This window comes from Podospora pseudocomata (genome assembly GCF_035222375.1).
Source record: "Podospora pseudocomata strain CBS 415.72m chromosome 1 map unlocalized CBS415.72m_1, whole genome shotgun sequence".
NCBI lineage: Eukaryota > Fungi > Ascomycota > Sordariomycetes > Sordariales > Podosporaceae > Podospora > Podospora pseudocomata.
Window position 1 is genome coordinate 432406 of NW_026946363.1, and position 15384 is coordinate 447789.

The 15384-nt window shown below is 52.6% G+C and overlaps 5 protein-coding genes across 5 annotated transcripts; 1 reads left to right on the forward strand and 4 right to left on the reverse strand.

Moving 5' to 3' along the window:
* Nucleotides 1-178: 178 nt before the first annotated feature.
* Nucleotides 179-2344, reverse strand: QC762_103990 (uncharacterized protein). The gene is made up of 2 exons (XM_062884794.1): nt 1831-2344; nt 179-1755 (listed from the first exon to the last, which is right to left on the reverse strand). The coding sequence occupies exons 1-2, from the start codon at nt 1861-1863 to the stop codon at nt 505-507; spliced, it is 1284 nt and encodes a 427-aa protein (XP_062747692.1). The 5' UTR covers nt 1864-2344; the 3' UTR covers nt 179-504.
* Nucleotides 2345-3108: 764 nt separating this feature from the next.
* On the forward strand, nt 3109-7638 carry CCC2 (Cu(2+)-transporting P-type ATPase). Its single transcript, XM_062884795.1, has 2 exons — nt 3109-3798; nt 3859-7638. Exons 1-2 carry the CDS (start codon nt 3719-3721, stop codon nt 7292-7294), a joined length of 3516 nt encoding a protein of 1171 aa, XP_062747693.1. The 5' UTR covers nt 3109-3718; the 3' UTR covers nt 7295-7638.
* Nucleotides 7639-7965: 327 nt separating this feature from the next.
* On the reverse strand, nt 7966-10035 carry QC762_104010 (uncharacterized protein). Its single transcript, XM_062884796.1, has 4 exons — nt 9931-10035; nt 9661-9857; nt 8804-9371; nt 7966-8743 (listed from the first exon to the last, which is right to left on the reverse strand). Exons 2-4 carry the CDS (start codon nt 9723-9725, stop codon nt 8342-8344), a joined length of 1035 nt encoding a protein of 344 aa, XP_062747694.1. The 5' UTR covers nt 9726-9857; nt 9931-10035; the 3' UTR covers nt 7966-8341.
* Nucleotides 10036-10256: 221 nt separating this feature from the next.
* Nucleotides 10257-12672, reverse strand: QC762_104020 (uncharacterized protein; the record flags this gene model as incomplete). The annotated part of the gene is made up of 3 exons (XM_062884797.1): nt 10257-11747; nt 11823-12137; nt 12486-12672. 3 exons carry the CDS (start codon nt 12670-12672, stop codon nt 10378-10380), a joined length of 1872 nt encoding a protein of 623 aa, XP_062747695.1. The 3' UTR covers nt 10257-10377.
* Nucleotides 12673-13291: 619 nt separating this feature from the next.
* On the reverse strand, nt 13292-15163 carry QC762_104030 (uncharacterized protein; the record flags this gene model as incomplete). Its single annotated transcript, XM_062884798.1, has 3 exons — nt 13292-13554; nt 13648-15059; nt 15126-15163. 3 exons carry the CDS (start codon nt 15161-15163, stop codon nt 13292-13294), a joined length of 1713 nt encoding a protein of 570 aa, XP_062747696.1.
* Between the last annotated feature and the right edge of the window lie 221 nt (nt 15164-15384).

Sequence of the window (15384 nt, forward strand, 5' to 3'; positions counted from 1 at the left end):
TCTTTCTCGCATTCTGCAACCCCCTCCTCATGTTTCTGCTGCTTTTTCCTTCCCTCTTTCTCCTCTTAACTTTGAGTTCCTCTTGACCTTGCAGTTTGAGATTGTTTCCTTTTCAATACTTTGCTAGAGTGAGTTGAGACTCTTTTATATACAATCAACACGCAAAGAACCTAAAAAACTTGCTTGTATTTCAGGGCTTACTTCTTAACTAGTCTGGTTCTCTTCACAACGGAATCTAAAGCTGATACGGAGCTACTCAGACCACGCATATCAACGTCACCGAACACCCCGGCGGCCATCCTTCTCCAAAACAGAAGACACATTGATTTGGTAGTATTGCTAGATCCACAACATCAAAAATCTTCTGCAAGGATGCGTATTACTACGCTTCCCGAATTTACCCCCGACAAGGCTGCCGATTTATGCCCACCTACCTTGCCGTTTCGACAACCTCACAATAACCAACACTACCACCCCCAACCCCAATATGAACCCAGCTGTCCTCTACTGACCAGCCCCATCTCTCGCCGCCATATCATTCAACGAGTTCTCCACCGCCTGAGCAATCATCTCCCACTCCTCCGTATCCGTCATCGACACGTCGCCCGAACCTCCTCCGCTCAGCTGTACCCCGGCCGGTGAATATCGAGCGCCTCCTGCAGGGAATCCGCCGCCGAGATCTGGTTGCCCTGGCCCCGCTTGATCTTCTCGTTGTGGTGCCGAAGGAAGTGTGCTGCTGCCGTCCGAGTCATCAGTCAGCATTCTCTTCAGAGAGTTGTTTGGATGATGATGATGAGAAGAAAATGTCTGGACGTTGTGCGGGTTGTAATTGCCGTAGGCAGTAGTAGAAGCGTCCTGGGCGGCGTACTGGGGGGCAGCTTGAGAGTGGTAGTAGTTGTTCCTGGGGTTCCAGTTGAAAACTCCTCCAGCGCCACCACCGCCTCCAGCAGCCGGATAGCCATGTGGCTGTTGAGAGTCATGGAGAGACTTTTGTTTCTTGTGCTGCTGCCTGTTGCCGAGGTTTCCGCGACCATATCCAGATGTGTATCGGGGTGATGAGGAGAAGGAGGGGTAGAAACCTTTTTTGCCCTTGTCATTCTTGTTTCCAGTCTCCTGTTCCAGGAGATTCTCTGTTGTCTCTTGCCAGGCCGCTTCTTGCGCGGCACGGCGGTCGGCGTCGGCGCGGAGCTGGTCCATTTGTGCCGAGAGGGAGCTCAGGGTGGAATCGCAACGATCAGCCCAGGCTTGGAGGCTGGAGAGGAGCCCGCCAATGGCGGTGGGGGCGACATCTCGGAGAGGAGCAACGCTGTTGATCTGGACGAGGGAAGCCTTGGGCTTGAGCTGGCCTTTGATGAGGTCGGCGTAGATGGAGCTGATCACAAGCTCCTCCAGAGATTGCCGGGTGGGCAGGTCGAGAGCTCTTTGGAGGGACGAGTAGCTCAAGGCCGGCTCGGTCCCATGGCCGTTGTTTTGGTTGGCGAGTGTCAGAAGAGACAGCTGACGGAGCTTCAGTCTCTGGGCATCGTTCAACTCGGGAAGACCTGCGGTGGACTTGTATGTTTCGTAGGTGCCATAACTAAAGATCTGGAGGAGTGTGAGGTGTGGGGCAAGCTCTGGATTCGAAGCAAGAGCTTGGATCTGAGGAGTCTGTAACAACTCGGTGAAGATGTATGTATTCGGGGCCGAAGTCGCGCGGGAGATGAGGTCGGCGGCAGCGCGCGGGGAGGTGGCCGACTTGGTGAGTGCCAAGAAGGGCTACACAATAGGTGAGCAGGGTGCGGGGTGGGATACCATCGATGTAATCATGCCTATGGCGATGACGAAACGTACCTCGAGGGCATTGAGAGCTTTTGCCTGTTCCATCTTGGAAATTGTCTGAAGAACTCCGAGATCCTGCTTCAACCTGTCAAATCAGAAACACAGTCGGAGGTGGTGTTACTTGGGAATTCGGGAAAACGTTCAACAGATGATTCCTAACTCTTGGGTGGTTGAGAGCTGGTGGTTGTAGCTGGAAGGCAGCCTTGCAGCTGCGAAGTCATGGTGGGGCTCAAACAGAGCTGTTGACAAACCTGGGGTAAGGCTGGGATTATGTTTTGCGCTTGCCCCGCGCTGAACAAATGTGGCTTCCTGGTTGCACAACCACTGGCGTTTCGTGTTCCTGCATTACGAGCCCACTCAGGATACGTAACCACGAATAACTCCGCAGAAACGCAACAGGAGACATGTACCAGTCGAGCCATTTTGCAATTGTTGTCGTGCCACTTCCATTGGGCTTCTAGAAGATGACCCACCGTTTTCTGACCTGAAGTTTAATGTGCAGGGGAATCCCACCGCAGGGTTTGACCTGCTACAAGCGGGAGAACGTCCGGATCGAAGCGGATCTTATCGACAAGAGCAAGGGTTCTCGTGTCCACAGCTTCTGAATCCGCGACGTTGCCGAGAAGAGCGAGAAGAGTGCACAGTGCGCCTTGTCGCTTGGGTCTTTCCCAGGAACCTCGTGCCGTCTCTCTTGTACCCGCATGTGCGTCAATATTCGACCGAACATCACGTACTAGAGACTGGCACAAGCTGCAGTTGATAAGACTATTGGATTTATTGCTTCCTACGGGGCGGGCGGTGGGTGTGACCATTCAGACCGCTCAAAATAGATTGCAAGAGGACTGCCGTCTTCGACACTGACCGAATGGTGGCCAAGTTTTAGACCCCGCGTCTGTAACTGTTCTCGATCTGGCAGGTTCTTTCTGACTGTGTTGTGTCCCCCTGATCTTGAGGGGATGAAGAATCGCGTGAGCATGCCCGTATTTCGGCGTATTCATCCACCAAGGCTTGACCAGCATTCAGCGGGATGGAAAAGTCTCCCGTCCTCCCGGACGCAGTGGGTGTTCCTGGTGGCGCGGCACATCCATGCCCACCCAGGCTCCGAAGATCGAGAGACGTGCTCATTGTCACAGCCCGCACCTGAGCGGCTGGACACAGTACCAACTCGAATCCGGAGACAGATCGTCAAACCTGCGGTGCCTGTTTTCAGCCCACCCTCCACGTGCAGGGGATCCCAATATATGCTGTATTTCCGCGTTGCTTGCGTCCATTCTAGCCAGAAGTTTGTAATACTTTCACTATAAAACAACCAATCTGGCCTCTGTGGCCTTGGAAACACTCGGCAGATATCGCTAGCAGCACTTACAATAACTAAACGCAGTTAGTCGCATAGTGCGCCAAACACTGTATCACCATCCAACAGGGGCCTCCTTTGGGGACCACTGGGGACCGTCAACGCTGACAAACTCGGATCCGACGCTGCCGCACTTTGCGATATCTGGCACTTTGCCTTCCTTTAACGCGCTCCTCTCCATTCATCAATCCTTCCATCTCATTTACCTTTGCCGTCGGGTACCGTTTCTTTTTTTTGCCTTGCCTTTCTTGTACATAAGCAGCCCGCCCCATCTCCGCGAGGTGGCCTCGTTACCTATGCGTTATCTTTGAACGGTCAAAGCATTGTTTCACATCCACACTACTGTTCAAATGTTATAGCCTCCGAAGAAAACGAGTAAGACCGTGATCTCGGCGTCGCATTCGACCGGCCTGTTTCTCTCCAGAGTCGCAATCGATTTCCGAACTTCACCCTGGCCACCGAGTAGTTTTGTGGAGGAGGGAGGACGAGCACCTAACAACCTATTCACTACTCCAGTATTACACGATATCGGGTGCCACCACTACAATGGCCCCTCCTCAATCACAGTCGCTATCAGCGCCCCCCGCGCACATGGCTACTACGACACTGAAGGTTGAGGGCATGACGTGAGTAGTCATAGCGGTCCAAAACCGTGGTGCTGTGCTGGTCTCTAACTGTCTCCGTAGCTGTGGCGCATGCACCTCAGCCGTTGAAGCGGGCTTCAAAGGTGTCGATGGAGTAGGAAATGTGTCGGTCAGTCTGGTCATGGAAAGAGCGGTGGTTATGCACGACCCCCAAAGAATATCCGCCGAACAGATACGAGAAATCATCGAAGACCGAGGATTCGACGCCGAAGTACTATCTACAGACCTCCCGTCGCCGGTTGCGCCGCGCAACTCGTTTGGCGTATTTCCTACGGACGATGGCCCGGCTATGATGGTCACAACGGTCAAGATCGAAGGGATGACGTGCGGCGCTTGTACATCTGCGATCGAAGGCGGGTTCAAGGACGTCTCCGGGGTAAAACACTTTAGCATCTCGTTGCTGTCAGAAAGGGCAGTGATTGAACATGACCCGGCGCTTTTGGCTGCTGAGGCGATTTGCGGGATCATTGAGGACAGGGGGTTCGATGCCGAGGTGTTGGAAAGTACGGAAAAGCAACAAGAGGCGGATGCGCTGGTGGACTCGGGCAAAACATCATCAACAGCCGCCACCACGACGGTTGCGATCGAGGGCATGACTTGCGGAGCGTGTACCTCGGCCGTGGAGGAAGGGTTCAAAAATCTGGACGGAATTCTGCGCTTCAACATCAGTCTGCTTGCGGAACGGGCAGTGATCACCCACGACCCAATAAAAATTCCAGCGGACAAGATCGCCGAGATCATTGAAGACAGGGGGTTTGACGCCAAGATTCTGTCAACGGTTTTCGAGTCTTCGGATTCATCAAGTGGAGGCTCATCAACCGCCCAGCTCAAAATTTATGGGAACTTGGACGCTGCGGCTGCTCAGGGGCTTGAGGAGAAGCTGTTGGCGCTGCCTGGCGTCAGCAGCGCAAAGCTTGCTCCGAGTTCATCTAGACTAACGGTTGTGCATAAGCCAAACGTCACAGGCTTGCGCGTGATCGTGGAAGCTGTCGAAAACACGGGTTTCAACGCCCTGGTAGCTGACAACGACGACAACAATGCACAGCTGGAATCACTCGCCAAGACCAAGGAGATCAACGAGTGGAGGCGCGATTTTAGGATCTCTCTATCGTTTGCAATACCAGTGTTCATCATCAGCATGATTCTACCCATGTGTGGGCCCCTGGACTTTGGGTCTATCAGACTCATCCCGGGTCTCTATCTCGGCGACGTCATCTGCCTGGGTCTCACGGTGCCTGTTCAGTTTGGCATCGGCAAGCGATTCTACAAGTCAGCGTACAAGTCTATGAAGCATGGCTCACCCACTATGGACGTGTTGGTCGTTCTGGGTACATCCTGCGCCTTCTTCTTTAGTGTCATGGCCATGTTGGTTTCGATCCTCATGCCTCCACACACTAGGCCAGCCACCATCTACGACACCAGTACCATGCTTATCACTTTCATCACACTTGGTCGCTTCCTGGAGAACCGCGCAAAGGGTCAGACTTCCAAGGCTCTGTCCCGGCTGATGTCGCTGGCCCCATCTATGGCTACCATTTACGCTGACCCCATCGCTGCGGAAAAGGCTGCTGAAGGGTGGAACAAGGAAACATCTGCTGGTGACGCAAACCAGCCCCTGGATGGTTCTGCCGCTGAAGAAAAGGTCATTCCTACTGAGCTTATTCAAGTGGGAGACATTGTCATTCTCCGACCTGGTGACAAGATCCCCGCAGACGGTACCCTGGTCAGGGGTGAGACCTATGTTGACGAAAGCATGGTCACCGGCGAGGCGATGCCTGTGCAAAAGACCAAGGGCAGCAACGTGATCGGTGGAACCGTCAACGGCCATGGGCGTGTCGATATTCGCGTCACCAGGGCCGGCCGTGACACCCAGCTCAGTCAAATCGTCAAGCTTGTCCAGGACGCGCAGACCAGCCGCGCTCCTATCCAGCGTTTGGCTGATCTCCTTGCTGGTTACTTTGTTCCTAGCATTCTGTTCCTTGGTCTCATGACGTTCCTCGTCTGGATGATCCTCAGTCATGTCTTGTCCCACCCGCCTCAAATCTTCCTGGAGGAGGCCAGCGGCGGCAAAATCATGGTCTGTGTCAAGCTCTGCATCTCGGTTATCGTCTTTGCCTGCCCTTGCGCCCTCGGCCTTGCCACTCCCACCGCCGTCATGGTCGGAACCGGCATTGGCGCTGAGAATGGCATTCTCGTTAAGGGCGGCGCGGCTCTCGAGACCACCACCAAGATTACCCAGGTTGTTCTTGACAAGACGGGTACCCTTACCTACGGCAAGATGAGCGTGGCCAAGACGACCATCGTCTCCGCATGGGAAAACAATCAATCCCTCCGCCGTCTCTGGTGGACCATTGTTGGTCTTGCCGAGATGGGCTCCGAGCACCCAGTAGGCAAAGCCGTCTTGGGCGCCTGCCGCACCGAACTCGGTCTCGGACCCGAGGGCACAATCGAGGGCAGCGTCGGCGACTTCACAGCAGCTGTTGGGAAGGGCATCAGCGCGCTCGTCGAGCCGGCCGTCGGTGGAGAAAGAAAACGGTATCAAGTCCTCGTGGGCAACGTGAAGTTCTTGAGAGAAAACAACGTTGATGTCCCCGAGTCGGCTGTTGAAGCCTCGGAGAAGATCAACACCGCAGCCAACTCTTCCTCCTCTTCCTCCCCTTCCTCACCCGCCCCCGTCCGTAAAGCTCAAGCAGGCACAACCAACATCTTCATCTCCATCAACGGCTCCTACTCTGGCCACTTGTGCCTTTCCGACACCATCAAGGAAAACGCCGCCGCCGCCATCGCAGTCCTCCACCGCATGGGTGTCAAAACCGCCATGGTAACCGGCGACCAGCGCCCCACCGCCCTTGCTGTCGCAGCCGCGGTTGGGATCCCCCCCGCGGACGTCTACGCTGGCGTGTCGCCCGATCAGAAGCAAGAAATCATCAGACAGATTCAGGATTCAGGGGAGGTGGTCGCCATGGTGGGAGACGGCATCAACGACTCACCTGCTCTTGCCACGGCGGACGTCGGCATCGCCATGGCTTCTGGTACGGACGTGGCGATGGAAGCGGCCGATGTGGTCCTCATGCGGCCCAACGACCTGATGGACATCCCTGCTGCTTTGCACCTTGCGAGAACGATCTTTAGGAGGATCAAGATGAATTTGTTGTGGGCGTGCATGTACAATGCTGTTGGGTTGCCGTTTGCGATGGGGTTGTTTTTGCCGCTGGGGTGGCATCTGCACCCTATGGCTGCGGGGGCGGCGATGGCGGGGAGTAGTGTTAGTGTGGTGGTTAGTTCGCTGTTTTTGAAGTTTTGGAAGCGGCCGAGGTGGATGGAGGAGGGTGGGCTCAAGCCGAAGGGGGTAGTGGAGAGGATGGGTGATGGGATTGTGAGTGGGATGGAGGGGTTGTTGGGGGTTTTCATGGGGAGGAAGGGGGCTAGAGGGGAGGGGTATGTGCCGTTGGATGATTTGGAGAATGGGGGGCGGTAGGGTATGAGAGGGAAGGGTTGATGTTTGATAGGTACCTTACCGGGCATAAGGGAGGGGCGTTGGCATACCAGGAGGTTTAGTTTTCCTTGCTTCCCTGTGTTTTGTTCTGTTGTCCTTTGGTTTTGATAGTGAGAGGTAGAAATGTTGTTGTTGAATTCCCTTTTTTTTTTGTTTATGGTATTTTGTTCATTTGCTTTGGTTTTGAGACGTAGTGCCGTATTTATATACCCTCTTTTTGAACGTTGAGCAATGCTCGTCTGCGGTCGTGTCGTGTATTTGCTCGAATCGATGTTAAAGTATCGTTGTCTCGTTCGAGCAGTTGCGATAGTCTTCGAGAAAGGAACCAACCTATTTAAATAACATTAACGGGAGCGGTGACGGTAAAGAGTGATCCTTTCTCGGAAATAAACCAGAGGACAAGACTGCAAAACCAAGCACAGGAGCAACAGTGACAGGTGTGACGAGTTTTACAAACGCGCAACCTGTTCAGATAGGAAAGACAAGTGTGCCGTCATCCCCACCCTCCCTGCAGTTCAGCATGCCTCGTGTGCAAAGGATTTGACACAGTGGCGTCTTTAGAGCTGGGTGGTGGGTATGGGGAAGTGGAATGCGGTTATCTGTTGTGGCTGATGGCCTAACGACTCGACAGTAACCCGTGGGCAAGGCAAATATAGGAGAGAACTTCTGACACTCAGAGGGCAACAGTAAAGATAGCTATCAGGGTATACGCACGAGATAATGAGATATTATATGTAACAGTGATACATGCCAGCCATACACAAGCCCTAGCTAAACCACTACCACGTGACAACCGTCCGGAGAACTATTCTACGCAAAGATGGCTTTTTGTGTGTGCCTGATGAGCCAATATAAAAATGACCTCCATTGCAGGAACCGCGAGAAAGAAATAAAAATAACGACACGAAAGCGAAAAACAAACAGCAACCAGATTCCAATTGCAAAACTAAACAACCCACGCACCCACCCTTTTACAAACTGTGAGACAACCCAACGCCATATCGACTATGCCTTGGCAGATCTCCCCCTTCACCCCGGCCGCCCCACGGGCTTTTTTGCCGGCGCAACCTTCTTCACGGCCTTCGCCTTGCCCCTACCCTTAGCAGGGGCCACCTTCTTTTCGGCTGCTGGCTTCTCCGCCTTCTCCTTCTTGGGTGCTGATACCTTGACGGCAGCATCCGCAGCCTTGGTCTTCTTTTGGCTCTTCTCAAACTCACGGACTAATTCTTCGGCTCCTTTGAGGTTAGACCTGGGCTCCCAGGTGTTTTCATTTTCGGGATAGCCCTTCCACTTGACGAGGAACTTGTGAGCCTTGGTCTTGTCGTCGATTCTCGAGTCACGGATGGCTTCGACTTCGTAAACCTCTTCAGAGGCGACGCCAGATGTGTCCTTCTTGGGACGACCGCCCTTGTTCTTGGGCTTAGTGGTGGCCTTCTCCTTCTTCTCAGTAGAGGGCTGTGACAATATATACACGTAGGAGGCATTACTTACAGCGGGCCCCTTGGGACGACCACGAGTAGGCTCCTTAGCAGCCTTAAGTGAGAGTCGCGCACTGGCGGCCTTGCCTGCAGTACGGGCAGGCCTTCCGGCACGACCACGCTTTACCGCTGGTGTCGTTTCAACTTCAGCTTCAGCTTCAGGAGACGTCTCGGCCTCGGTCTCGATCTCTTCAGCCTTGCGCTTACGGCCTGTGCTGTGGCTGGCGCTCTTAGGACCCGCACTGTTCTTAGCAGATTTGGGCGTAGCAGAAGACTTGCCAACACTCTGGGTTGAACGAGGAGTCTTCGCAGCCGGTGTCGACTTGGCGGGCGTCTCGGAAGAAGTCCCAGTAGAGGATCTCAAAGGGCGGCCCCGCTTTTTCGACGGGGAAGGCGCGAGTTTATCATCGAAGAGACCGGCACCCAAGCCCATATCGGCTTCTGGAAGGGCGGGCGGCATGGTGAACTGCTCGTTTATGATGAGATCCTCTTCTTCATGAAGGTTGACCACAGTCGGGCCAGCACCACCGGCGAAATCGAGAGCGATTGAGCTCTCTCTTGAGTATGAAACCTCAACAGACCTGCAATGCGAGTTAATAATTGGGTCAAAATATAAAACAATTAAACATGAGACGGACAAGTGAGGGTGGGTGAGTGAGTGAGTGACGGGGTTTGGACCGCCAAATGAGCGACTTGTGAAAGTAGTGAAAACTACATGGACTTGCCAAAGTCGCCTCGTGATTTGGGGGGAAAGAGAGGAGTGGCAGGGTTGTGGGTGCTTGTCGCGAGCTGCTTGTACCAAAAACCCAGCGAAACTGAGGGAAGGCACAACACGACAAGGGTTTACAGGTGAGATGCCTGGTCACTTACTCTTGCAAGTCGCTTTGGATCAATTGGAGAGGAGCATCCTCCATGTAGTCATCCACGAACGACATTGTGACAGCTGTCTAGTGATGGCTTATGGTGATGGGCTATTCTACGCTTCGTCGTGACTTGGAAGACAGGCGGCCTTGGAAGTGAAAGTGTAAGTGAGCTCTAGACCAACCAGCGCGTCGAACAAAAAGGCGCTGTGAGAGGGTGTCAGTAAAATGAGCCAAAAATCATAAAAATCGCAGAAAAATTTTCAGATATGAATCATACCTCGTAGATGAAGAAAATTCAACGATTTCTTCGACTTTTGCGATGCGGCGGCGCGTTGTATGTTCTGGAGAATGGTATAATGTAAACACGTTGTTTGGGGTTTGGGTAAGATGTTGCAAAGTTCCCGGGTTGCGGTTGGCTTTGTTTGCCGTATTAGGTAAGGTTAATAATTTCTTATTAGCAGCTGCCATGCCTACATGGGCCAACAGTACTATTAGCGGGTTTAGCATGCAATGCTGTTAGTGCAGAGAACTTGAGCAATATCATCCGATAATCAATGGAAGCAAGAGAGCATCGACAGGCAAAGCAACGTCATTTTCTTAACTTGTGAGAGAGCCAGCGAAAGAATGTAAATTTGCAATCTCCCACCCAACTTACAAAACAAGCAGCTATGTCTCGCTACAGTCGCTCTGCCTATCTTACAAACATTGGCACCCCATCAGTTATCTAAATCTTCTCCCTCCTCTTCGCCTCTTCACACACCAAGACCTCTCCCTTTCTCTTTTTCTTGCCTCCAAACTTCAGCTCCCACATCTTTGCCTTCTCGGGCCAGATACGTTCAAACAAGGCCTCCACCTCCTCCCACTTCCCAACCTCATGTCCCGGCTTTATCGGTCCCTGATCCCCAAGCCAATCCTTCTCAAGTCTTCCTGTAGGCCGTTCCACTCCGAGCACCTCGTAAAGCGACTCTACAGTCTTAGGAATATAAGGCTCTAGCATCCTCACCACCAAGTATACCAGATTGATCCCCACCTCCAAAACAGCCTGCCGCTCACATGTGTCCGTCAACATAACCCTGTTACTGACCAGGTCCAAGAGAGCAATGCCTCCACAAGTTAACTCCAGAGTTGTCATCAAGCCACCCCTCAACTCCGAGTTTTCAAGCTGGGTAACGTACTGCACCAGTAGCTTGTGTACACCTCCGTTGAAGCGCTTAATCGTCTGTCCCATAGACGAAAGCAGTGGCCCATTGATATGATCGTGGCTGTGAGGCACCACACCGTTGAGATCCGTGAGGACTTTGCGGACCAGTCTCCCGATCTTACCGACAAAAAGTTCATTGTGGACCTCGACCAGCCTGTCCCAGGTGAAATCCGTGTCTTCCATGCCCTCAGGGCGGGACTGGAGGAGGAAGAATCGAAAGACATCAGCCGAGAGGCCAGTTTGCTGAGCATTGTCGCCAAATACCCCCACCCCAAGGGATTTAGAGAATCTGCCGCCCTGGTAGGTGAGAAATCTTGTTGAAGCGATGTGGCGAGGAGCTGTGTAGGGAGGATCCAAGGGAAGTAGCGTGGCAGGAAACAAGATCCCATGGAAGAAGATGTTGTCTGCGCCGAGAAACTGGGATAGCCGAACGCCTACATCCGACTTGGGTGTGTTATCACCAGGTTTGTAGAAAGAGCTGTCGTTGTCGTCGTGGCTTTTCATGGCGATGGGTGTCGAAGGCCGCCACCACGCCCTCCAGCTTTCCCCTTCCATCCCACTTGCCGTGATGGAAATATATCCGAGCAACGCATCCCACCACGGATAGAAAACTTTCCCGTCGAACCCTGCCAACCGCCCGGGCACCGGTGTTCCCCAGTCCAGTCCATCCCTTGTTATACATATAGAAGAGTTCCCATTGATTTCCTTCGCGTTTACCAACCAATTCTCTCCTTGTTCCTTAGCCTGGTTCTCGAGCAACGGGCCATGAATGTCAAGTTTCAAAAACAAGTGCTTGCTCGGCCTTAGTGCTGGCCTTCCCCCGTGGATCTTACACTTCGGCTCAACCAACTCCGTAATGTCAAAAACCCAGTCACAATCCCCACACTGGTCACCTACCGCCCCCCCAGCCAAAGCTGTCAGCAACTCTGCATCTCAAGGTGAGCATCTCAAAAAAAAAAAAAACGTACCTCTCGCCTCCTCGCAGCCACACTCCGGGCATGTCCCCTCCACCAACCGATCAAACACAAACCCTTTACACTGCTCACACCAAAGCTGTTCCGAATCCCTGATCTCAATCAGCCCTTCTTCCCACAACTCTTTGAAGATGTCGTGTGTGATTTCCGTGTGCCGGTCATTCGTCGTCCGTCCAAAGATGTCGAAGCTGATATTGAACCACTCGTACACGTCCTTGTGGATCTTATAATACTTGTCACACAACTCTTGGGGCGCAACGCCTTCCTCGCGTGCCCGGAGGGAGGTTGTAGTGCCGAACTCGTCCGTTCCTGTCCATTGCAACATTTGTCATCAGCAGTTTGTCAGACGGTCGAGAGGGAAAACAGGCAACACAACCAACTCCCCAGATGACATCCCTACCATCAACTCATTTTTGGCCTATAAAAAAAAAAAAAAAAAAAAAAAGAGGAACCGAGAAGCAGGCAAGACATTGAAAGAGGAAGATAAAAAACAAGACTTCGCCGTCCCACAGCCAAAGCCTGGACCAACCGTCCACTCCTCCGGCTTCCCAACCCGAGGAAAAGGGAAAAGATGATACCGTGAAAAAGGAGACCAACTCAAAATAAAGAGAAGATCTCAAAAACAAAAACAGATAAGCAAGAACAGAGATAACTCACCTCCCACAAAAAGCACATTCCCCCCCCTCCCCCTCCAAAACCTCGCAAACACATCCGCCGAGAGCACCGACCCGATAATATTCCCCAAGTGCGGGACATTGTTCACATAAGGGAGCGCCGAAGTGACCAAAATATTGCGCTCGCCCGGCTTGGGGAGCGGCAACACTTTCTCCTGTTTGGACACCATTTTCTTTGAAAAGGACAAATTGAAATTGGTTCTTGATGAGAAAGAAAACAAAAAAAAAAAAAAAAAAAAACAGATGGGGTATCAAGTAGTTGAAGTGGCAGTAGTGGTGTGGTCTGTTGCCAATATAGGTAAGTGACAGTTCCTTCAAGCTGGAGATGGGGTTTTATACACACCCATCAACACATTGTGCCTAGGCAACGCCCTCGAAAGAGAAAAAACCTGCATGACCCATCCCGAAAGTTCGAGACAAGGTCACACACACATACAATCGTGCAAACGCCCTCCATTCTCGTTTGATCTCGAACCTCGCATTGTCAAATCACAGAATTTCTTTAATCCGTTTGCTCTACCCCCAAAACACCAATCAACCAGTTTTGCCATCATATCGGAGCCTGGGTAGGTACACTTTGATACCATTTCTTCATCAAAAATAGTTACTTCTTATATTTCCACGCTATGTGCAACGCTCAAGCCCATAAACCAACTGCTCCACGCTTCCTCATTAACACCTCCCGGAGGCCTTCATAACCGCTAGAGCATCCAGAAAAGCCTCCTATTCCTCCTCCTTCAACCCCACCAACTTATCCTCCAACCCCTGTATCTCATACTGAGCTGCAATCTACTCTAGCTGAAGTCTGCCGACACTGATGGGCTGATACTTGTCCTCTCCCAGGGCGTCTTCCACCCGCTGCATCACCGCCAGAACCTTTTCTTCTTCCAGTCGGCGACCAATAACCTGCACGCCCACGGGCAGGCCATCCATCTTCTCGGCGTCGTAGTACTTGTAGGCCCCACGAGCAACACCATTGAGCTTTCTGATGTTGAAGTCTTCTGGAAGGCCGTCAAGTTCGGCTTGGACCTTGGTTACGGGAAGGACGCCGGCTGAGTAATCGAGCTGGATATAATGTTAGCCAGAGACATGGATAGGACAGCGTTCAAGTAGACTTGCCAAGTTGAACAAAAATGTATACCCACAGCTGCTGAAAGCATCCTTCATCGCATTCAGGGGCAGCGCAGGCGTTGCATTCGGAACCGAAACAATGACATCCAAACCCTGCTGATTCCACCACTCAAACCACTTGGCTCTGTACTCCTCTCTCCGAGCAACCAGCTTCCAGTTCTCAAAAGCCGACTGTGCTCTCCAATTCTCAACCAAACCAGCCCAAACGTGATCTCTCCTGACATACTTCACCCAAAGGTAATAGAACCATCTAAACGGGTTCCACCAACTCGCCAGTGATTTGATCTGAGCAGCTCCAGTATCCAGCCACTCCCCAGGTCGCCTAAAAGAGTCAAACATCTGCCCGCCATCCGCATTCAACACCAGTGAGGCAATCTTCAACCCCTCATACAGATCCGGCGGCGCGTGCTCTCCATCCAACTCAACAATCTCGTGCCCCTGCGCCTTCAACGCATTCACAACCGTCTCCAACGCCCTCCGACAGGCAGGACTCGGATCAACAACCCCATCCGTCCACATCACCCCAACCTTCAACTTCTCCTTCTGCTCAAACCCCTTCTCCATCTCCCCCCTCCACGCAAGAGGGTGAACAGTCCCATCATACCTCCACGGCCCAAATTCAATCACCTCCCTAGTAAAATACCTCAAATCCCCCAACGTCCTCGCCATAGGACTGTACACACTCGGCACCCCCTCCTGCCCAGGCATACTAGTCTTGATTCCCGCCTTAGGCCACCTCCCCGTCGAGCACCTCAACGCATAACAACCTGCCCAATGCGCCGGCAACCTCACGCTCCCCGCCACATCGCTCCCAACCCCAATCCTACTCCCCCCCATAGCCAACAGCGCGCTCTCACCCCCCGTACTCCCCCCGGGACTATACCCTTTTTTAAACGGATTCTCTGCCCTCCCCCAAACATCGTTCCCGCTCTCAAAACTCAACAACGTAATCGGACAATTCGTCTTGACATGCGGCACAGCCCCCATATCCTTCAGCATCCTCACCATCGCCCCATCTTTGCCGTCGTCGTTTCCCACAAACGAGCTGTACCCCACCGTCGTGTCATACCCCCCAACAATGATCGTATCCTTCAGCGACACCGGGATACCCGCTAACGACCCCTCTAGGTTCGGCAGCGGGTTCCCTCCCTTGTCTACTTCTGTTTTGGTGCGTGCAGCGTTGATCCACTGCTCCGCTGAAGAAAACATAATCTCCGTTAGGCAGTTAGTCTGAGAGTGCGCCCTTAGCGCAAGCTTTCCATACGCGCGGAGGATGCTCAGCGGATGGGTGGTGCCGTTTTGGACATTGGCGACCAGTGAATCGATTGGCGCGGAAAATATCTCCTTTTCGTCTGGGGTGACGGGTGATTTGTACTCTGCTGGGAGGGCGTCGATCCGTTGTTGGCGTTGGGCTTGCTTGAACTTGCTAATGGGAAGGTTGTTAATTCGAATTGTCAGAGGGTAGAGGTGGGAAGAAGGGAAAGAAGCTTACCAGTCCCGTTTGTGCTGAAAGTACTCGCTTAGAAACATGTTGGCGGTGGTGGTGTTGGAACCTTGATGAAGTTATACTCTGATGATGCTATACGTGTGGTGATAAGCCTGATGGATAAGCTGTGACGAACGATAGATGGTCCAATCGACTACAATGCTCCAAGACAAAAGAAGAACCTGAAAAGTAAAGCAAACTCAAAACAAAGAGTGGTGAAAAGAGAAATTTATGTTCAAGAAGACTGCAGGAGAGACATGGGGAA